Below are 23,986 nucleotides of genomic sequence, written 5' to 3' on the forward strand. Positions count from 1 at the left end.
AAAAAGGAAATTCTAAGGATTCTAAACAACAAATAAAAATGTTTAAAGTGGAATAATTAATAAACGTCTGAATTGGAGGCTACGTTAATGATGAAAAGTTTGATAACAATTTAAATGAAACTCACCCATTCGTTTCTAAATTAACTTGCTACGCTGAATTAATTTAGGAGGTTAATTAATTAAAGCCGGTCAATTTAGGAACGAATGCGTGGTGTACTTCCGTTTACGGACACACTCCGATCTGGACCATATTCGGTATATACTCTAAGGAGATCAAGACGAATCGAATGCGCATATTTTTGACGTGCGGAAACTTCCGGTTCCGGAGATAGAGAAATCCCTGAATTCTGGGGTTTTTCCCCCGATTCTGGTGTTTGAGGACGGGCCTTTCCTTGCTTATTTCGTTCATTTTGTTCTGGTTAGTTTGGTTTCTTGGTTGGTTTGGTTGGTTTGGTTGGTTAGTTGGTTAGTTTGGTTGGTTTGGAATGATTTGGATGGCTTTTAGCGACTGCTGCTATTCATCTCGCTAGTAAATCGTCGGCCGATTTGCAACCCCCCCCCCCCTCCGTATATAAGGGTGTTCCATTAAAACTGGCACATTTTCATGACTGTTTGTGTACTAAACTGCGACAGAATTAATGAAACAGCTATCTCGAGAACCGGAAGTTTCCGCACTTCCGGAATTATTTTTTTCCATGCAGCAGTCCGAGCGGAAGCTATTAGTATGAAAAATTTCCAGAAAGGAGCGTGTCCGTAAACGGAAGTACTCCCCGAATGCGAAAGTTTCATTTAAATTGTTTTCAAATTTTTCATCATTAACGTAACCTCCAATTCAAACGAATTTCCTTTTTTAGGAACTCAAAATGAGTTTTTTGATACTGTTCCAAATACGTGAAGACTTTAAGCATGCTTTTATTGTATCAGCTCTCGTACCTTTTGGAATTACGGGTAGAGTCTGTCGAAAATCTCCGACAAAAACAAAGGTTATGCCACCCATTTGCTTATTGTTTGATCTAAGATCTTGTAAAGATCGATCGACAGCTTCAATATGAGCCCTATAACTCATTGTACACTCATCCCAGACTATAAATAATGTTTCCTGAAGAATTTTTCCAAGTGAACCGTTTTTACGGATCGGGCAAACGGACTTTCCATCACAGAATACATTCAATGGTAATTTAAAAGTTGAGTGAGCAGTCCTGCCTCCACTTAGAAGCGTTACTGCGATCCCTGAAGATGCTACAGCCAGCGCTGTATCCCCTGACGATATCACTTTAGCCAATAGTAAATTAATTAAAAAGGTTTTTCCAGTTCCACCAGGAGCATCCACAAAAAACACTTTACCTCGATTATTGATCACACTATCAATAGTAAATAGTATCTCTGATCATCGACCAATTTCGGTAGATTAACTTTCAAACAATTATTTGATTCGTGTATGTCATCCGAACGTGTGAAAAGAGAGTTGTAAGGATCATTAGAATTTTGATCATCCCTAATAGATGAAACTAAACCAAATTCATGTAAATATTTCTCAGAAAGACAAACTACCTTATCTTCTATTTTAATCAAACCTTGATTGAAAATCTTTTCAGAGAACGTGAATTCATAGTTATTTAATCGATTTCGTTCTCGATGAAGAATATCTTGGCAAAAATCCGTTTCTCATAGAATTATAGTTTCAGATGGTTGACAAAAAACTAAAATGATAGCAAATAAATCTCTCATCTTCGAAGCATTTTTTAATATGGTGGCATCAGAGATAGTATCTTTCCAATGATTATCATTCTGTAACAGGCCTAGTGCATTGCATGCGGCTGTGAAAGTAGGATGAATGATGCCATTGACAGTTTTTAAACTCTCGAATGAAGTTGGGCTTCGAACGTGATGTAATAACATCCTCAGGTGGAAACATTCACTTTGATTAGGATGAATACTGAAAACTCTACCAAGTGCTGTATCTCTTTTGATTCCAGAATAACCTTCAACATCTTGTCCTCGTTTCCTCCGAGAAAATCTATTATTCGACCAAGTATAATATCCTGGAACCTCGTGACATAAAAGTGTTTTGGCGAAATCATCACATGAACATAGCTCAAAAAAAGCGGTCAGTGTTGTTTTCCGTGGATTATCGATGACTTGATGAATATTATCCTCAGTGAAGTCAACTCTTTGATTATTTTCAAGATGAATAGCTAAATGGATCACAACTGGAAACCTTTCATGGATAGGAAAATCAAAGAATCGCCAAAATGCTTCTGAAGAACATATGTAACGATCATTGATATAGTTGCTTATCTCGTAATTCACATTCTGAATAGAACAAGCCGGACTCAAAGCACGCTCCTTGATTCAATAAAGCATTGCGGTCCAACAAATAAAAATTTCACTTTGTGCAATATTTTTGTTAATATACCTTGAATGAATTCCTCAAATATCGATTGATCATAAAAAAATAAGTTTTTCATAAATAAAATAAGTTTAATTATATTATTAAACATAAATTTAATTTAATTAATAGAAGTATATGACCCTTATTCAAAATCTGACAGACACACAAAAGTCGTGACATAAGCACACTCAATGGAGCGTGCTAAAAAAGTGGCTTGATCAGAGGCTTTATTCACATATTTGCAGATATACTTGATTGCTTGAATTAAATGGCAGTATTCCACGTTTATGTGTGCACCAAAACATCTTGATAATATGTATAGGGCAATACGGTACAACCCAACGGTTATCTAATTATACCGTTTTACCACGAATATTCAAAGCAGTGGTATATCCCCCATTTTCTGGAGACCCACGACGATAAGTTGGATAACCATCATTCCCAGTTTGTATTTCTTGTACAAACTTGCGAGGATATTTTTTTGAACCCCTACCATTATTCATGCATGGTAATGTCATATTGAATTCCCTGCAAGGCCCATTGTCTAATGTTGAAGTAACATATGATGAATTGCTGATTCAGCCACAATATCATGCAGGGAATAATCGGGTGGAGTGAATAATAACAATAAGTGTAGTCGAAAAATAAAATGGTTTATTGACTGCCGCGATATAGGTACTCTTTACAGAGGTTTAATTGTTATTATTCTGGCGTGTTGCTTTGTCGCGCAACCTTTATGGCCGATGTACAGTAAAACCTGGATATATGCAACAAAAGTTTGTCTGGATATATGCAACATCGCTATCCCCTCCACTTGGGGGGATCCCCCTAAGCCGAACCGAGCCGCTCGGCGAGGAAACCGTGTAATATGATCCGACCGTAATATCGGTGTGACTAATACTAATTGAACGATAAAACTTTTTTATTTTTAACTTTTTCTTAATGAAACTTTTACTAATGCATTTGTGAGATTTTTCTGATTAAAATGGTACCAAACACGATATGATTTGGCTACATATGTATAAGGCAGGCCGTACACCAAAGATACATGAAACACGCAACATGCAACATGCAACACGTCGCATGTTGTGTACGAACGTAGAATAGGTAACGCGGCACGGTACAAACGATTTGTAAGAACGTAGAATAGGTAACGCGGCACGGTACAAACGATTTGTACGGAAGCAGAATCGACACCTCGCTTGGATATATGCAACATTAAATGCCCAGAATCGACACCTCGCTTGGATATTTGCAACGTTTAAATGCCCAGAATCGACACCTCGCTTGGATATATGCAACGTTTAAATGCCCAGAATCGACACCTCGCTTGGATATATGCAACGTTTGAAACCCGAGTCGACGCCGCAACCGGTTTTCATTTCCAATCCTCCTTTGCTTTTCGCCAACTTTTAACATCAATTTTAGCAAGTAATTATAATTCAAACTATATCGTGTTTGGTATCACTTTAATCAGAAAAATGATACCAATGCGTTAGTAAAAGTTTCAGTAAAAAAAAGTCAAAAATAAAAAAGTTTTATAGTTGAATTAGTATTAGTCACACCGATACGTTTCGGCTCTTTCCTTTGATCATCGGACCTCTCTCTTTCCACCACTGTCTGTCCTTTTCTACGTTCACGCTTGGCTGCTCGTCGCGTGTAACCCGAGATTCGACACCTCGACTGGATATATGCAACGCCTGGGTCCCAATGTTTGTTGCATATATCCAAGTTTTACTATATAGGACAATTCTTGAATTTCAATCACAATGCCAGCATATGGGAAGGGTAAATTCTAAGAGAGCATATTTAAAAAGACAAAATAACTACTGCGTGTAAAAGAAAATAAAAATGAATTTAATTCACTGAAGTTTTGCACTTCGAATATAAACGCAAGATAAATGTTTAGTTTTATCATTTCACAGTCCGTTAACACATAGCAGTTATGCAGTTAATGCATCAGTTAATTATTACGCAAAGGACTGCATCAAATATTTATTATCTTATTATATTTATTATTATATTACTTATTAATATTATTATCTTATATTATATTATTATTTTATATAATTATTTTATATTATATTTTTATTATTATTGTATTACTTTTATTATTGTTATTTATATATTATATTACTTATCATACTTGTATCATATCATATTATATTACGAATGTTTCGATTAAATTTATTTTTATTTTCATTTAAACGCAGTAGTTATTTTGTCTTTTTAAATATGCTCTCTTAGAATTTACCCTTCCTATATGCTGGCATTGTGATTGAAATTCAAGAATTGTCCTATACCATGAAATTCGAGCGATACGCGAGACTGACGCGCCAAGATCACTGGAGAGGGGTACCGGGCGACTCAACGTTTAATGCATTAACGTATATGGAAAATTTGACGGCTTTTTTCTAGGAGAAGGGTTGATTTCCGGCACATGGTTCCTTTCAGGCTTTTTATCCCCTCGATGAGCACTATACGATAAGCCAATAAAAAAATTTGACCTTGGAATTAGGGATCAAGGTTAATTTTGCGGTCGCTTTCTTTGACAGATCTCCACCGATCCAGAGGTGTAGAATCACCCCATATAGGTCGTGACATTTAATTATTTACACCCTGTGTATGATGACTGGTACGTTTATCGATACGTTCAGCATTCATTCCATTGAAATTCGTTCAATTTAACAATGCGTTCGAATAATTAATACGTTCGTTTCATACCCTGTAAAGATGCCGTAAAGATATGAATTTCAGACGTCTTTACAACGTTCGTTTCGTACCCTGTAAAGATGCCTTAAAGACATGAATTTCAGTCGTCTTTACAACGTTCGTTGCGTACCCTGTAAGGATACCTTAAAGACATGAATTTCAGATGTCTTTACAACGTTTGTTTCGTACCCTGTAAAGATGCCTTAAAGACATGAATTTCAGATATTTTTACGACGTTCGGGACAAAAGATCGTAAAGATGTCCAGGTAAGGTCGTAAGACGTTCAGACCTAAAATGGTCGTAAAATGGATGTCTTTAAGATATCGTGTGCTATCTGGGATATTAATGGTTTTATGCATATATTGTATATGTAAACTGAATACTTACAATTTTCTTCTTTTTCTTCTTTTCATTTGCATCCAAGTGTCTTATTGCTCTATTTTAATAGAGGTAGCCTCTGACACTGTAATAAATATTTTTATTAACAATTATTTACATATGCTATAAAAAGTATACATAAAAGTTATTACCAAGTAAGTTCAGTGTTGGAACTGCTGATGTTGTTAATCTTTTCCTCATGAAGTATTTTTCTTTAAAGTAGCTACTACAGATCACCCGGAATTTCAGTTTCCAGGTGGAAGCACTGACTTTGGGTTGTCACATACTTCCACCCACTGTGCCATCCTCTTCTTATCCTTTCTCTCTTAAGGGAAGGAGAACATCCTGCTGTTTTCGTTAATACACCCCCTGATGATGCATATTTTCTTCGTCTTTCTTTAAAGATACATTTTAATAATTAAAATTAAATATATTACTAAAATAGCAATGTAAACAGTTATGTTTTCAGTAACAATTTAAAAAATCCTGTACTTACTTCATTTCTATCTTCTACTCCTGTTGCTGCATCTCATCAGCAGAAGTTATTGAAAAACCTAAAAACTTAGAAAAAGCTTTAAAAAATATCTTTTTTAATAATAATAATAATAATAGCAATAGCAATAATAATAGTAATGATTATAATAATGGAATTCACGAACCTGGAAATTCAGTCACCTACGCTGCCACCATGTGCAACCATGTGCGCCATATTTCTTTTGTCTCTTTAAATTTTGAAACAATTGAAAAACGCGGCGACAAATTTCGTGGGAACATGACGTCACGATATCTTTAGTTGTGTGTTAAAATCAGTGATACAAGCTATGCATGTAGAGAAGTGACATCAGCGCCTCCTGGTAGTGAGGCGTAAATCTAAAATTTGCATCAAAATCACAAGAGTGGAGTTTGGAAGGCTTGAGGATGCTGCAGTGGATCGTTTTTTCGTTTTCTTTTTTGAAGGCGGGGAGCCTGTGTTTATCCTGATCCTTTATGGGAGAGTCTCCTGGATATTTCTCCTTATACTCTAAGATGGAAGTTAGAGTTGGTGGATTGATCCTAGATGTGGGTTGTCCTACAGGTGGTTGCTCTTGCGAAGAAAATTTTCAAAAAACCCTGCGACAGAAAAAGGTAGAGCAGTTTGTTGCTCTAAACAGAGTAAATTTAATAGGTAGAGAGGGACTTGAGTTAGGTTTAGGCGGATGATGCTTTAGCCATTGTGAGAGGGAATCGTATTTTGGGTGCGTAGGGGATTGTGGTTTCATTGTATGCAGAAGTTAAGGCGACTAAGGGATTATTGTGGTCTTCTATGTTATAGTTATCAAGGAGTTGTTGAATGACAGTACTAATTAGCGGTATATCGGCTTTTATGTGAAGTTCTTTAACAGGATAGTCTGAGGGGAGGTTGTAGATGATTTTTAAGGCTTTATTCTGGAGTCGTTGTAATGTTTTAATGTAGGAGAGGGCTGCTGGAGACCAAACCTGGGCGCCGTAGAGAAGGACTGGTCTGATGCAAGATTTGTACACGTGGAGCTTAAGGTTGGCTGGGAGTTTTGATGCTTTTCCTATAAGAGGTCGTGATGCTCCGATTACGGCTAGCGCTTTCTGGTGTCTGTTGAGGATAGCTGGTTGTCGGGTGAGTTTAGAATCTAAAGTGACGCCTAAGTATGTAAGTGTAGACTCCCATGGGATGTTTGTACCATTCAGCTTGAGATTTGGTATTCCATTTTTTAATCTTTTTGTCTCCCTGTGGAAGAGGGTGGCCTGAGACTTGGTGACGTTTAAAGATAGTTTCCAATCGTGGAAGTAATCATGTATCAGGTTAAGATGGTGTTGAATCTTGAATGTTAGCAGTTTGGGGCACCAAGATGCGGCTAATATGGCTGTGTCGTCTGCAAATAGGGTTAAGGTTGTATTGTTTTCTGTTAGGATGTCGTATAGGTAGATGAGGAATAGTGGAGGTCCTAGTACTGATCCTTGGGGAACGTCGGTGTCAGCTGGTAAGAGTTCTGATTTGTCTTGATTAATTTGGACGAAAAACTTTCTGTTGTTTAGGTAGTTTTGTGTGAGTTTAATGAGATGGGGATGAAAGTTGAGTTTAATAAGCTTGTAAATTAGTCCGTCATGCCATACTGAGTCGAAGGCTTTCTGTATGTCAAGGGATAGCATAGCTGCAAGCCTGTTGGTATTAACTTCATGAGTGTGGAATTGGGCCACACGTATGAGCTGATGGATTGTGGAGTGTTTTTTCCTAAAGCCAAATTGCTAATTGGGTAAAATGTTGTTTCGTTGAACGTGTTCCTGTAAAATTGAGTTTATTATTATTTCATAGATCTTGGATAGGATGGGTAGTAGGCTAATTGGTCTATAGTTTGATACCGTTTTGTGGTCTTTGCCTGGTTTTGGCTATTTTCCATTGATTCGGAAAGTACGCCAGGAAGAAGGAGGCACGTAGGATATAGTATATTTGCAGGATGACTTTGAAGGATGCATTTTTAATCAGGGTAGTGTGGATGTTGTCGTGCCCGCATGCTTTGTTAGGATTTAGTTTACTGATTATGTCGCGGATGATTTTGGGAGAGATGAATTTAGTTAAATCTTGGTATGATGAGGGGGAGGTGCTTTCCTTGGTAAGAAAGTTGGATAGGGTAGAGTTTACAGTGGTTTGTAAAGAGGAGGTTATAGAGCTAGCTTGTTCGAATACCTGTTGGAAATGATTTGCTAGCAAAGATACTTTGTTCGTGTTTAATGCTGTTGGGATGTTCTGATTGTTAATGAGGGGTGGAATGGGTGTTTTCTTTTTAATTATTTTCCGGTATATTGGCCAGAAGGTGTGATTGGCAAGTTTGGCATTGTTAGGTAGTAGAACAGAATATTCGACGAGTGTTACTGCGAAAACAAAGGCTAATAAAGAGACATACAAATTAATAAACGCCGCTAAGCGACAAGGCCCAAAAGGCAGGTAACCGGGCCGCACGGTCCAGGAGTATAGGTAGTTCGCGACCCTAACAATGGACAAAGGGCAAGGGCTACGTGCGCAGAAACATGGACTTTCCAAAATTATTTTATTACCAGCAGCGTCAGGAGAAACTACCTGATGCCTAACGGTACTCCACGCGGAGTGTCGCCAAAATTCATCCCAGGAAAAATTAGCCAATAGAATTTGTACGAATACACACCCCCTCTCCCAAACAACCAGCCAATCAACACTGTCCGAAGAAGAAATAACCACTATATAAGCTATGTAAAACAAACCCCGATATGACAACTCTCAAGACATTATAGTGGAGACATTCTCGAAAAGACACTATTGTAACAACTCGCAACACTCTCCAAAGGTCATCGAATAAAGTAGAAATACAGTAATCACATCAAGTGCATTCATTTACATATAGTCCACTTATCGTTCAGAACACTGAACTCCACAGCAACGTTCAATCGTCGCAAAATATTGTCGACGCTACGCTGCATATACAGGCATCTTGAATTTGTTGGAGAGTGTGCTGTTTTTTGAGTGAGAGGATTTTCTTTTTGATTTGGGATGTGAGCTGTACTTGGAAATCTTTGTATATATGGAGACCTGGTTTTTGCCATTTTTTCCTAGCGGTGTTTCGCACGGAGATGAGAGTTTTAAATTCGCGATCAGGGGTTATGCGTTGTTTGGTGGTTTGGATTAGTGAAGTGGATCGGTGGTAAACGTTTTTAAGGGTTTTGTTAAGGGAAACTATGGCTGCATCTATGTCTGCCGGGGTATCTAATTTACTATTGATGTTTATTTGAAGGGTTAGATCGTTGTATTTTTTCCAGTTAGTTACAGGGGAAGCTTTGGTTAGGGGAAAAAAGTTGAAGGAATTCGTTATGGTTACAGGTAAGTGGTCAGAGCTTAGGTCGTCTGTTACCAGGCAATCTTGTAGGTTGCGAGTGTTGGTTAAGAATATGTCGAGAGTAGAGGGTTGTCTGTTAGAGAAGTAGTGGGTGTATTTGTTAGGGTAGCGAATTTCGTAAGGAGCTTGGTCAGCATGTTTTTTAAGAATAAGTCTGTTGGTGTTCCTAAAGAGGTTATTCCAGAGGTGGTGTTTGGCGTTTAGGTCAGCTCCTATTATGAAGGGGGAGTTGTGAGTGGTGAGTTTGTTGAGGCTGTGGTTCGTTAGTTTGGATGAGGGAGGGCAGTAAGTGGCAATGATGATGAGTTTAGGTTTGTGGATCTTGACAGCTATGGCTTCTATAGGGTCGGTATCAGGGAGAGCAAGAAGAGAGAATTTAATATTTTTAACCGACTTCGAAAAGGAGGAGGTTACTCAATTCGATCAGTATGTTTTTTTTTTTTTTTTGTATGTTCACCGATTGCTCCGAGATGGATGGACCAATCGGAACGAAACCTTTTGCTTCTTGTAGGGTATGTCTTCCGATTGGTCCCATTGAAAAAACATTTTTCATTTTTTCATTGTTATTGCAAAATACAGGAAGTTTTTAATGTCAAGATTGGACGATTTCAATGACCTTTTAATATGTTGTCGGGGACATGATTCTGAACAACTTTTTCATTATGCATAATTAACGGAAAGTTTTAGTTTCCGAGATATTCGTGAAAAACTATTGTTACTATCACATTGAATTCTACGTATGCCTACGTGTCTCTACCGGTGTATGAGTCAGCATGCAGTCGCCGATTCTCTACTGTTTCTTATATACATGTGTACTCTGTAAGGCATGTACCGACTGCGATGAAACCTTTCACATCTAATAGGAGATATTTCCGCGATATCTCACTTGCAAAAATTTATGCGATTTGTTATTGTTAATAACTATTGTGATAACTTGTATGGAACTTGTTATCGTTAAAAACTATCGTTATTGCAATTAACCAATAAGAACGGTAAACCACCTTACGGCATCCTACAAATACTGCTTGTTCCACTAAAAAGTGTGAAATAAAGTAATTTTTAACAAAAAATACAACCGACTTCGAAATGCACTAAAAAGTATGAAATAATTTCTACTTCATTTATACAAATACCCAACAGCTATTAATAAAACCTATTTACTCGTTAAATAGTATACTAAATACATTTCAACCTTTTCGGAGGCGGCGTAAAATTAAAAACTTTTCTTCTACTAGGAAGATTCAGGCGTCGATAACCTATTAAATCATTATTGGCAGCATCGTATATTTGGGTATTTTTAATTTTGCGCCGCCTCCGAAAAGGTTGAAATGTATTTAGTATACTATTTAACGAGTAAATAGGTTTTATTAATAGCTGTTGGGTATTTGTATAAATGAAGTAGAAATTATTTCATACTTTTTAGTGGATTTCGAAGTCGGTTGTATTTTTTGTTAAAAATTATTTTTGTAGATCAGTATGGCAACGCCTCCTCTGGAGGAGCCGTCGGGTCTGTCACGTCTGATGATTTTATAGTCTTGGAGGAAGAAATGTTTGTCCTGTGAGAGCCAGGTTTCTTGTATTGTTGCTATTCCTATGTTGTTGGTGAAAAGCAAGGATGCTAATTCTTGGATCTTATTCGGGATGGAGCATGCATTCCATGTCATGATTTTACCTATTTTTTTATAGAGATTATTGTCCATATTATTTTCCAAATAGGTTTTGTGCAGCCTCGGCCATGGTTTCGAATTTGGCAACGGGGTTGGGTGAAGTGAGTAGTTTGGAGTGGAGTTGTTTGAGGGTTGCTATGGCTTTCTTAAAGTCGAATATTTGTGAAATTTCATTCCAGAGGTTACAAAACTCAAGCATCTCGGCAAGCTGGGGAAGGGAGGATGTTGAGTTGGATGGTGTGTAGATTGGTGTGGGCGGGGGAGTTTTAGCCACATCGCTGTGTAGCTTTCCTTGAAGATATGCTTTAGGTATCGGTGTTGGTGCCGGAGAAGGGAAAGGGGTTGATATGGGTGAGGAGAGGTTCCAGGTGGATTGGAGGAAGTTGGAGATAGCTTTAGCTTGATGTGGGGTGGTTTTTTTGGTCAGGTAGTTAATGAGTCTTGGGCATTGAGAGTAATTAGCCGTATTTGGGCCTTGGCAGTTTGCACAAGTAGGTGTGGTTTCTAGGGATTTGGTGCAGTCCTTGGTGGGGTGCTCTTTACCACATTTTACACACTTAGGCGTCTTGTTGCAGCTGACTGAGGAGTGACCGAAGGCTTGGCATCGATAACATTGGGAGTAAGGAAGGTTATTGTTAAATTTTTCCCAGTATACTATACAATAGTAAAGGGATCCTGTTTTCCTGACCTGGGTTAGAGTGGTGCCTAGAGAGAAGGTGATTTTATAGATGGAGAAGTTTTGGTTGGTTTTAATGGTTGAACAGTTGATAGGAGCAAGGTTATTATTATGTAGTTCGCTAAGAATAATTTCACGATCAATTTGCGGTAGGCCTTTTAGTACCGTGAGTGGTTTTTCAGTAGGTAAGGATTAGGTATGGAATTTCAGGTTTGCATCTTGAAAGGCTTTGCGGGCCATTAGGAATGGTTCAATGTCCTGGAATTGGACCCGAACTTGGTTTCCCAGGAATTTAAGGTTGAAACGATCCCCGACTATTAAATGAAGTTTGTTGCTAAAAGACACCAGTTCCGTTGAGGCGAGTTTGATGTATAATGGCGGGGGACGAATGTTTTTAATTTGAACAGTTTTGGGTTTTTCATTAACCTGTTTGGAGTTATTGGAAGAGGTAGTATTTTGAGGTGAGTCCGTGGGATTGGCGTTTGCATATTGCTGAAATGCCTCTGAATTAAATAGTTCGTAACGGTTGGAAGTGGGTATCGGTTGGGAACTAGGGCCGGGGCCCGCATCAGTTCGGACTTTCATGCTGTTACTTCTCGCCCACCCTAATTATTCTACTTTGGACGGCCTTCCCCTTCCTCTCGTCTCTTCCTTCTCACTATCGCCATTTCTCTCTTCCTATTTACTTCCCTCTACCTTATCGACCACAATTCTACTCTCTGTTCCCTACAGATGTCCTCACTGTTCCCGCCTTCTCTAATCACTTTGTTTGGAACTTTGAAAATAATTCCTGAATATATCCCGAATTCGGACCTCGAGAATAACCGTAGAGTGTTTAGAGGTTGCAGTATACAAATCTATACAAGAAGAATCCTCTAAGTAAGGTGGAGTGGCAAAACTTTGCCGTGAATTTCTTGGACCCCGGCCCGATGGGCACGGGCAACGAGGGGGACGCCGTAATGGCGGAGGTAACTCCTCCGACCAGTATAAAAGTTAACAGTGCAAAATCCAGTAGTTTGCGAAGTGCCCCAAAGCAAATGAATAACACCAACTCCTTGAAAAGAAAAGTTTTGCAAGAACTGTTGGAAATTAGCAAGAAGGAGAAAGTGACAAATGCAGAGAATGCTACACCAGAAAGGCAAACCAACCTCTATCCGAATAGCCATGTAGGCCCAGCCTACGTTGACGTAAAGCTTAAAGGACAAACGTTAAAAAAATCTAGAGTCCAAAATCTCAATCACATCGTCAAAGCGGTAAACCTAATGAACGCAGGGGTGTCCGAAATAAAACCCAGGAGTATTGGAACGGCAGAACTCAAATTTCCCAGCAAGGAGTCGGCCAACACATTTGTGCAGAGTATGAAGGCTGAAAAAAGTGACCTGGAAGCTTTCATTCCCTACTATAGAACAGAGAAAAGGGGCCTCGTAAAAGAAATTCCCTCTAATGCCTCGATGGAGGAAATAGTTCACAAATCTGAATCACCAGCTAAAATCGTCAATGCCATTAGACTCAATAGGAAAACGTATGATCAAGAAAATAAAAAAGCAAGTTGGTTGCCCAGCGAAACAGTGCTAATTACATTTGAAGGCAACACACTGCCCAATCACATTAAAATATATGGGATTCTGAACATACAGGTTCACATCTATATTGAGGCCCTCAAAATGTGCTTCAAGTGCATGAAATATGGTCATTCATCAGGTCGATGCGGAAGCACCTGCGTCTGCCAAGTAACCATTACAAGTTAAATAAAGAAATACAGGAAACTATGGCATAGCACAGTGTGGGTTACTGGAAAGCCAAGGAATTGGTCAAAATTAACAATATAGAAAGCCCACACTCAAATCGCACTAGCACTCCTCCACAGATTAGGTTGCACAAAACAAACTTTCCAGCACTAGTACCGGTATCTATGGACAAAGAATTCAAACTGAAGCAAATAGGCGGGCACGCCCGTCCTTCTCTGAATGTCGAAAAATGGAGCAGGAAAACAAATTCATCTATGGAAGATATAAATACACCGAGAGAAGGAACGTCAGACAGTACTCTAAATGTCACCCCTATACCCTCCCCTACGGGTAAGGAACGAGGGACACCGGAAACCAAGCAAATACAACGGAAAGAAATCGCCTAGCATCCCCGCCTAAGCGCATCCTCTAAAATAAAACTAATAGACTCCCCAGCAGGGAGAAACGACGTCAACGTAAATCAAATTCACTTTTCGACAAGTACCATCCCCAAGGCATTAGAGACACTTAATATTAAACAGTACAAAGGAGTGGTTAGTAAAAAGTCAACATAAAATATGTCCCATTTGAAACTATTTCTTTGGAATTGTCGCAGCATTCTAAATAAAAACGAGGAGCTTGTTAAGATCTTCAGCGAGTATGATATCATAATTCTTACGGAAACCTGGCTTAAAGAAGGATACTATTTCTCTTTAGCCAAGTACAATATTATAAGAAAAGATCGGACTCGCAACAGAAACGGTGGAGGGACAGCGCTAATTATCCGCAAGGATATAAGGTTTGTCCCGGTAAACATTCCAAGGTCGGATCTCCTGGATGGAGAAATGGTGGCTGTAGAAACCACCAATTTGGCATAAAACATTGTGGTGGCAGGCTGTTACAGACCCCCCCAGGAGCAGATGACCAGAAGTACATGGAACAGGGCCATGGAATGCCTTAAAAACATAGGTAATCTTGTACTGGCAGGAGATTTTAATGCTCATCACCCCATGTGGAATAATAATACAGTCAATGCGGCAGGTGATAACCTGGAGAAAATACTAACAGATCACAACTTGATAGTCCACAATTTCGATGGTTATTCAAGGATAGACAGTAGATACGCCACGAAATCCAACATCGACCTTGTTATTACAACTTCAAACATTGCTCACCTAGTGGATACCAGACAACTGGACGACACTTTCGACTCCAACCACTTCCCTATTGGAGCGACAATTGAAATTAAGAAACAGATACACTTCAGGAAAACCAATAGACTCTCCACAACAAGAACGGACTGGTAGCGGTACAAAACAGAGATGGACATCAACTGTAGCACATTCTTCTCCGAAGCCTTTGAAAGCCTCCCAGTAAACCGGAAGTATGCAACCTTCATGGATACAATGAAGGAAGTCGTGATCAAACACACTCCGGGAAAAGGGGAAATTCCGATGGACAAGCAAGCATCTGTCGCAAAGGTAATCCTGCACCTTGGTGGGACTTGGACGGCCACAGGGTAGTCAGGAAAAAGAAATCCTCGCTGAAGAAGTGGCTTCACACACTAAAAACAGAGGATTGGATTGCCTACAAGAAATAAGTAGCTGAAGCTACCAAACTTCTAAAACATAAAAAGAGATTGGCTTTCAGAACATTTGCAAGCAACCTTAATCACAGATCGAATATAAAACATTTCTGGAACACCGTCCGAAAATTCAAATCAAGATGGACAACCACTTCACCGAGACCGCAAAGACAGACCCTCGACCTAGAACAGCAGGCAGTTAATAAAATCTGCCCACCATGGGTGCCCAGTGTCCCGCCACAGAAAAGTCACGCTCTGGAAAACTCCTTCCTAGACCAACCATTTGACTTCACGGAGTTCCTAGTTGCCCTAAACCAAAGCAAGACTTCATCAGCTCCGGGTCCTGACAAGATACAATATGGCGTGTTACAGCAGTTATCGAACAGGTGTAAACTTATACTATTGGACATCTACAACGACTTGTACAGAGGTCAAAGTTTGCCAGAGGATTGGAAAAAATCCTCAGTTTTCTTTATTCCAAAACAAGACGGTAAAGGTCTAAGACCCATTACCTTATAATCCTGTGCCTGCAAGCTTATGGAAAGACTAATCAATAATAGACTGCAATATTGGTGTGAATTCCATAACCTTATCCCACACACGCAGGCAGGATTTAGGAGGGGTAGGTCCTGCATGGACAACTTGGGGATTTTAACTACTCTGGTTGACATCGGCCATTGCTGCAACAAGTACACCATGGCAGTTCTTCTGGATATTCACAAGCTACAGGAATTAAACATCACCGGTAATGCCTACAACTTTATAGCAGAATGGATGACTGACAGAAGCAGTGCCTTTCATGGAAGCGAGTATCTAGAGGTTATGCACCAGGATCTAAGAGTGCATTAGGGTGTTCCACAAGGGGGTGTTCTCAGCCCGCTTCTCTTCAGTCTCTACATAAGCAGCGTCACTGACGGCATCCCTGATGAGGTGGTAGTCACGCTCTTTGCTGACGATATAGCGGTTATTTCACAAAACAAGCAGTTCCAGGATCTCAGAACCCAACTTCAGTATGCGGTCAACATAATAAGGAATAACCTGGAAAGCATAGGCTTTCACCTCTCAGCGAAAAAAACGGAACTGCTGTCCTTTGGGAGATCACCACACAAACCGGTGCAGGCAGATATAACCCTGGGCAGCCATATCATTCATTTCAGGCCGGTAGCAAAATACCTAAGAGTAAGCATAAATCAGAAATTCAAGTTTAGGGAACATGTACAGGCGGTGCTTACGCATTGTAACAAAATTTTAAATGTCATCAAGTTTCTCAGGAGAACGTGGTGGGGGTGTGACCCACAATCGTTGATAACCATCTATAAATTACTTATTAGATCTAGAATTGATTATGGCAGCTTTTGGTACTTTCTATCAGATAATAGATCCAGGGCCCAATTGGAAGGGATCCAAATGGAAGCTTTAAGGTTGGCGATGGGCTACAGAAGATCCACCCCAACCAATGTCATTCTTGGTGAAAGCAAACTCCTCAGCATAAAGGATCGCACCAGCTACCTAGGTTCCAGGTATGTGTTGAAAGCTCTTACCAATGTGGCGAATCCCTTCGCAAAAGTACTGGCGGACTTCTGTGAGGTGTACAGGAATCAAGAGCACATTTCCAACCCTGAGCTGGACAAGGACACACCACCGGCGCGGGTTGTCAATCTGATAGAGGAATTCACTCCACTTCTAGTCAGACTACCCAACCTTGTGGCCAACACAGCTGACTATGCAACGCAATATATACAACCAAAAATAGAAACAGAATTTATAACCAAATCAAGAAACACCTCACACCCGATAGAAATCTTCCATGAAACTATACAAAATAAATACCAAAATCACAAATTAATATTCACGAATGGGTCGAAATTGGACAGCTCCCCATCAGTTGGCGCAGCATGTGTTGCTCCCCAGGACAACTACTTTGGAAAGATCACCCTACCTAAACAGGCCTTGGTTTACACTGCAGAATGTGTAGCAATGGAGATGGCCACTGAGTATATAAATAGAAATCACCAACAATCTTATGAGATCTGTACAGACTCGCTCAGTCTGGTGTAGACTTTGGTCAGCCCAGGTTTTAATCCACAAATTAACAAGCACATCATTAACATTAAAAGCACTCTTCGGCAGATCAAAGTAAAGGCACCCAATCAAGAAGTAGTAGTTATGTGGGCGCCGGCATACAAGGGCATTGGAGGGAACGAGCTGGCGGACAGGCAGGCTAAGACTGCAGCACAAGCTGTAGGAAAGCAACTATGCTAGGTTCCCTGTACAGACATCTTTCCCGTCCTAAAACAAAAAATTAGGGTCAATGTTGAAAACAAGCTGGCAAAACAAGGGAGGTTTAAAGGGAGAGAATTCTTCAGGAAATTCCATGTGAAATCCAACGCACACCCTTGGTTTCACAATAAAGAACTGTCGAGGCACACAACTGTTTGGATTAACAGGGCAAGAGCCAACTATTTCCACCTCAAGGCCTCTTTGGCCAGGGTTGGCATGATGCCAGACACTAGGTGTCAATGCGGCTATCCAGTGGAGGACATTGACCACATATTGTGGGACTGCGCACATACACGAGAACATAGGAAAGAAATGCTGCAACAGCTGAGAGCAAAAGGACTGACACCACCATACTCAATAGACAACTTTCTAGTGGCACCCAACATTACCGCTTTAAAAATTATTGATGCTTTCTTAACCAAAAACAATTTAAAACTGTGATCTACCCAACTAAAGAATAAGTTTTAATCATAGATGTAAACCTTGTATAATTTAGATATAGTTTGTACATAAAAGATAGAGTTTAGGGAATAGTTATAAGATTTTCGACGTGCAACCAAAGTTCCTACAAAGTGCAAATTAGCTTAGGTATACAAATAATACTTATTTCTGTAAACTTTTATATGTTCATAATAAAGAGATCCCGTGGGGGGGGGCTCAGGTGTTTTAAAATTAAAAAAATCATTTTGTTTTTCACCTAACCTACAAAACTTTTCCCTTCTGCTTTTCACTTCACTCGACTACCCTTCCTCTTTTTGCCACTCTATTTTATTATTTTGCAACAAGTTTCTTTATTCAACAAGAGGTTTTATTAATAATTGTCACGTAAGGTTTTCGAGGCTTCCGCGGTTAGATTCTGAATAAGACTTGGCTTCCGGGATGGAACGCGTTAGTTGACGGTTTTGTAACGTCCCAGCGATACCTTAGTTTAAGTATAAATCGTAATATTAAATTAAGTCGATAATTGTTGTATTATAGTAAAACTTTATAGAATTAGATGGCGTGTCCGCTCGCATTAAGAGCAGGGTATCTCGCGTTAAGAGTAGGGAGACCGCGTTAAGACTAAGGAGTAGGGGTGCTCGGGAGTCTCGTACCGGGAATTCCCATAGACAAAAGCCTATATAGAAAAAAAGCGCTTGGTCAGTAGAATCTGACTATAAATAGAGGCGTGCCACGCGGAGAAAATCAGTCTGGTTTCGACCATGCTCAGCTCGACTTCGACTCCGGTCGAGTACAGCTACCACTCTAGCAGTAGAGGAAAGGCTACGGTTGCTCAGCGCTGAACCACCTAGGTAGGGATATAGCGACAGAGTAACCCGTGCTAAATTAAATTCCTTCCTTACAGCGACAAGTGCGAGTTTCTACGGATCTACAGACTCTCTACTCATGGTTCGCAACGTGCTCACTACATGTTGGTTTAGAGTCAGCTATCAAGTCTAAAGAGCTAGCGAGGAGCGGTGCTTCTTGAACACGACCTATACTACACATAGCTCTGGCTTGCCCAGAAACCGATTGCGACATGTAGAGAGGTCCGTTCATGTCTGAAAGAATAGTACAAGTTGCTGTCATTGATAATTTCCGATACTTATGTCAGTGTTATTGGTTATTGTCCAGAGTGTTGACTGTACTAATACATACTAATTTCTATTAATAACCACATTTTTTATTGTATTTTTCATTTAGAGCGTATTCTCTGTAATTTTCTTTGTATTTCTTATCTAGCCCGTACACATTGTAACATTAGCATTATTATTTTCTTTTATATTGTGAAGAAGCATATTTAGTTATCTAGCTGACAAGGGGACCGCCAAGGTGAGGACATCGCTTTTGGATCGGCAGTAGGTACAAGTTGTAGTATACATACAGTATTATAAAACCCTCATTGGTTTTGATAGAATAGGCCTTTGTTTTCGAGATATTGCAGTTTAAACAATTCTGTGCGTATGATATTCCAGTTGTGAGAAATCACTCACAACAACGGCGTCGTGGGTGAGTGAGTAAGATAACAGGCTGGAAGTCTGGAGGTTGCGCGTTCAAAACGTCTTTTTGGAGGTTGAAATTTTTCTTTCTTTACAATGATTTTGTCCATGCAATTTATTTTTGAATTTATTCCATATTAATTTTAAAACAAAGAAATATTAGTAAAAACATTTGTGTATAAAAAAATATTGTATTTCTGATACAGTGTATTGCTCGCGTTTGGAAGTAATTTTGCATATATGTATTGGAGAAATGTTTTTCTGTTCGGAATTGTTATACCGAAGGTATCGACGTCTGGAATTTAGGATTTTGTATTTGTGAAAAAGTTGCGTTATTACAATGTGCGTGGTGTGCGAATAAGTTGTGCTTCCATTATTTTTATGATATGTATCACCCCCAACATTGTGCACAATTCCAGGCGTTAATACCTTCGGTGTAACAATTCCGAACAGAAAGATATTTCTCCAGTACATATATGCAAAATTACTTCCAGACGCGAGCAATACACTGTATCAGAAATACAATATTTTTTTATACACAAATGTTTTTACTAATATTTCTTTGTTTTAAAATTAATATGGAATAAAATCAAAAACAAATTGCATGGAAATAATCATTTTAACCCTTTGAGTGCTGAATACTTTCTGCCTATACGCTCCGTATGGCCGGCGCACGCCTAGCGCTGGCGATCGCTGTGGCCGGAATACTTTTTCACTAGCATGAACTCTGATGATTCACTATTCAAGGCGTAACTAAGTCAAATAATAACAATAATAAGTTATTATTGTAATTTTTCTGCATGAAATTATTAATGGAAGAACGTTATTTTCGAGCATTAATTATTTATTAGAAACAGTAAAATTTACAATAACTTGAAAATAAGAAATAAAAACTAAACTCAATAAATACAACAAAAATAGGAAAAGCTTCAAACTTATATTTTAAACAATAAAATATTTACTTTTAAATCCTTAAGTTTATTTTGCTAAAAATAATACAATACTTTAAATTCACTAAAATTAATAGTTTTATTTGTGTGTGATAAATTTCAAAACAATTATCAATACATAAACCGACATCACATTTTCTGCATTCATATCGCGTATCACTCCTTCTTTTATGTTTCGTACAAACAACGCATTTTCTTCTTGATAATTGTGCTTTACTCTCTTGATAAGGACATTTTGATGGAAAATGTCTGTCAGTTAAACGAAACGGTAAATCTTCGGACTTTCTTTTTCCTCCTCCTGATTTACTTCTACTTTCTTGGTATTTTCGTAAAATATCTCTTATCAGTGCCAGTTGAAATTCATTAAATTTTTGTTTCGAACCAGTAGAATGTTGGTATAGAATATATGCATTATATATGGCTAAATCTAATAAGTGGAAAAAAAACTTTTTATACCATTTTATAGTTTTTCTTACAGAATTAAGTGTACTTAAAATCATATCAACTCTATCTATAGCGCCCATGTTAGAATTATAATCTACGATACACGATGGTTTTATCTTATTTAACCCTGTACGATAATCTTTTTCGGAGTTTCAATCAACCTTGCTGCGTGTACAGAAGACAATATCCAGACGTCCTTTTTGTCACGCCATTTCATTGCCAATAAAATATTGGTTGACCGGTAGCAAATTTCTCCTCTCTTCAGGTTTTCTTCCATATGGGGCATTTCACTTCTATTTTTACGAACAGTTCCAAATGCGTTGGTTTTGTGTTGATGTAATAAAGTAAATAACGTGGGCTCGTATACCAATTATCCGTAATTAGTGTATGGCCCTTTTCCAGATATGGTTGAAGAAGTGTCATTACAACATTTCCGGAAATCCCAATGGCTGTATTATTTTCATTAATATCTGTTTTTCTTCCAGTATAAATTATAAAATCCAATATATAATTAGTTTTACAGTCACAAAGGAGAAATGTCTTGATACCGAACCTACTTCTCTTAGAAGGTATAAACTGTTTAAAATAACATCTACCTTTGTATAGCAAAAGACTTTCGTCAATGCACAGATTTTCGTATGGCGTGAACGATTGTGAAAAGGATATCTTTAGTTTATCAACTACTGGTCGTATTTTTGTTAATGGATCGTCATTTGTTATATTATTGTCATTGAAGTGCAACATTTGTAATAATAACATGTATCTGTCTCGTGCCATTATTTGGCGAAAAATATTGGTTTTCAACATTTCATCGGTAGACCAATATTCTCTCAAAGACAGTTTCTTCATACGCGGCATTAGCATTGTAACACATAAAATTGGTACATTTCAGAGATTGAAGCATCCCTCCACTTCTTACCACGGGAATTCATTTTATATGTTGTATGTTCTTGTACATATTTGCAATAATTGTTTGTCTGCGTGGTAATTTGTGAAACTAATTCCTCCGAAAAGAACATTTGAAAGGCATCTAAGGGTGTTGACTGTGCATTCAAATATCCTTTTACTCCTGAATTGTGTTCATCAAAAATATGTAGTGTAGGCGACAAATTATTTTTGGACCACAATAATCTTCCAGTCTGGTCACAGTTCTCGATATTTGGAGATAAATTTGAATCTTCTTCTTCTGAAGAGGTACTCAATAATCTGGGCCGTTTTCTATTTATACTTTTCCGTCCAGCTAATCGATTATTTATAATGTTATCTGTATCTTCATCAGAATCCGACGATAAAGGAGCAAATTGGTACACATTATTCATTGATGCGCTTGAATCATAATCGTTTCCTATTTCACTGTCGTCCCTTGTAATATATTCTTCAGGATTACTCGACATTTTCGGGGATGTCATAAATCAAATGTAATATAATAAATTATACACTGCACTACTGTACCGCGTTTGCAACTGCTACAACCACAGCTTTCGTGACTGACAACAATTACGACTCTTCGCGAAAGAAACAGATAATTGTTATAACGCACCATAATTTGTTTCTGTTTATTGCCGTTACTAAGGAACACACACATGTTCATCTCACATAAAGCTAATTGTAATATTACTACGCGGAAGATCGAAAAAAATGACAAACGCATATATGCGCCCTTAGTCCATGCTGATAACTTTTACCAAGCGCATATATGCGCCCATAGTCCACACAAATAGCTTTCGCCGGACGCATATATGCGCCCATAGCACTCAAAGGGTTAAAGAAAGAAAAATTTCAACCTCCAAAAATAGGTTTGGAACGCGCAACCTTCAGACTTCCAGCCCGTTATCTTACTCATTCACCTACTTTTTTTTTTTAAAGGTTTTATTCAGAAACAATGTTTACAATATTTACATTGCCTGGTAGTGAATAATCTACATTCGCTTACAGTGTTCGGAGACATGGTCGCTCTCACGACTCTCGCCTTCTCCAGCATGTCTTGTGTATTTGCTGGGCATAACTCGATGAGTTCGAGACTTAGAGTTAATGACTAACAACCTTAAACATAGGATATCCCTGTTGCCATAAAAATTCCCATTCGGGACTAAAAGTAGCGAGCCAGGAGGTTCTTTGGTGTCTCATCTTCTGTGGACCTACTTACAGCGAAAGACAGGCACTCACCCACTCACACTCTTTCCACACACTCTGCGCACTACACACATCCCTTATCTCTAAACGCGATATACTATTAGGTTATTTACATTATTTACATTATTTACATATTTACAGGTATATACATTGTTGGCTTAAATGACTCTCTAGGTGCTCTCGAGGTGCTCCTCCCCCAACCACCAGTATTTTTTTCTATTTAAAAGCGGGTTGTTTTTTTTGTCTGTATCGGATATTGCGCGACTATATACTAATCGACAAGCAGTGTTCACACTATTCATGTGGGGTTCGTACAATATCCTTTTGTCGTTCGGCGACCGCGGCACGTGGTAAATTAAGGGTATATTGTTCGGGTCAGAGATTTTACCTGTCTTGTCGAGGAGGAGGAAAGCTTCAGGCGGGATATGTCCGGACTCTATGGATTTCTGGAGAAATTCATCATGTGGGTAGAGTGCGCTATTGATGAGGCTATTTGATTCGATGTTTCTGATATTCGCAAAGTAATTCCTGGTTAGCTGTAGGATGAAATTATCTATCCGCGGGATTTCCGCGGTTTGGTAGAGTTTATCATTGCTTACGTAGCGTTTGAAATCAGAGCTTGCGCTGCGATAGAGGCCCGTACAGGCTCGCAGGCACTTTCTTTCGAAGGCTCTGATTTTCTCCATTATCGATGGACTTACGTTAAACCATACTGGACATGCGTAAGTAATTATGGGCCTTATAAGCAGGAGGTAGCATATGATTTTAACCCTTTGGTTTAGCTTAGGCGAGTAGAAGATTCTGCTGTTTGTCTGGAAGGCTACTCTGGCTTTTTCCAGCTGTATGTCTATGTGCTTGTTGAGGTAAAGAAGCTCATCTAGGTTTAGGCCGAGGTACTTGACTAGGTTTCTGTGTGTGATTTTTGTGTTCCCTGCCGCTAATTGGAATTTTTTGTATGTGTTCTTGAAAGTACGACACTGTGATTTGATTTTCCTTCTGAACAAGATAGTCTCGCATTTAGCTGGATTAATCTTCAGTTTCCATATTTGGAAATAGTCATGTATTTGATTATACAAATGTTGGAGTTGTTCCTCCAGCTTCTTTACGTTTTTTCCTTCAGCATAAATAATTAAGTCGTCCGCGAATTGTATGGTTTTTATGTTTGGAGATGATGGAATGTCAAAG

The 23,986-nt window shown here is 38.8% G+C and overlaps 1 protein-coding gene across 1 annotated transcript; it reads left to right on the top strand.

Annotated features, from left to right (window-relative positions):
- The first annotated feature begins 12,662 nt into the window (after positions 1–12,662).
- Positions 12,663–13,451, top strand: LOC114881190. The gene has a single exon (XM_029197894.1). It carries the CDS (start codon positions 12,663–12,665, stop codon positions 13,449–13,451), a length of 789 nt encoding a protein of 262 aa, XP_029053727.1.
- Positions 13,452–23,986: the final 10,535 nt, after the last annotated feature.

The sequence above is a fragment of the Osmia bicornis genome, chromosome 4, assembly GCF_907164935.1.
Source record: "Osmia bicornis bicornis chromosome 4, iOsmBic2.1, whole genome shotgun sequence".
Classification (NCBI taxonomy): Eukaryota; Metazoa; Arthropoda; class Insecta; order Hymenoptera; family Megachilidae; genus Osmia; species Osmia bicornis.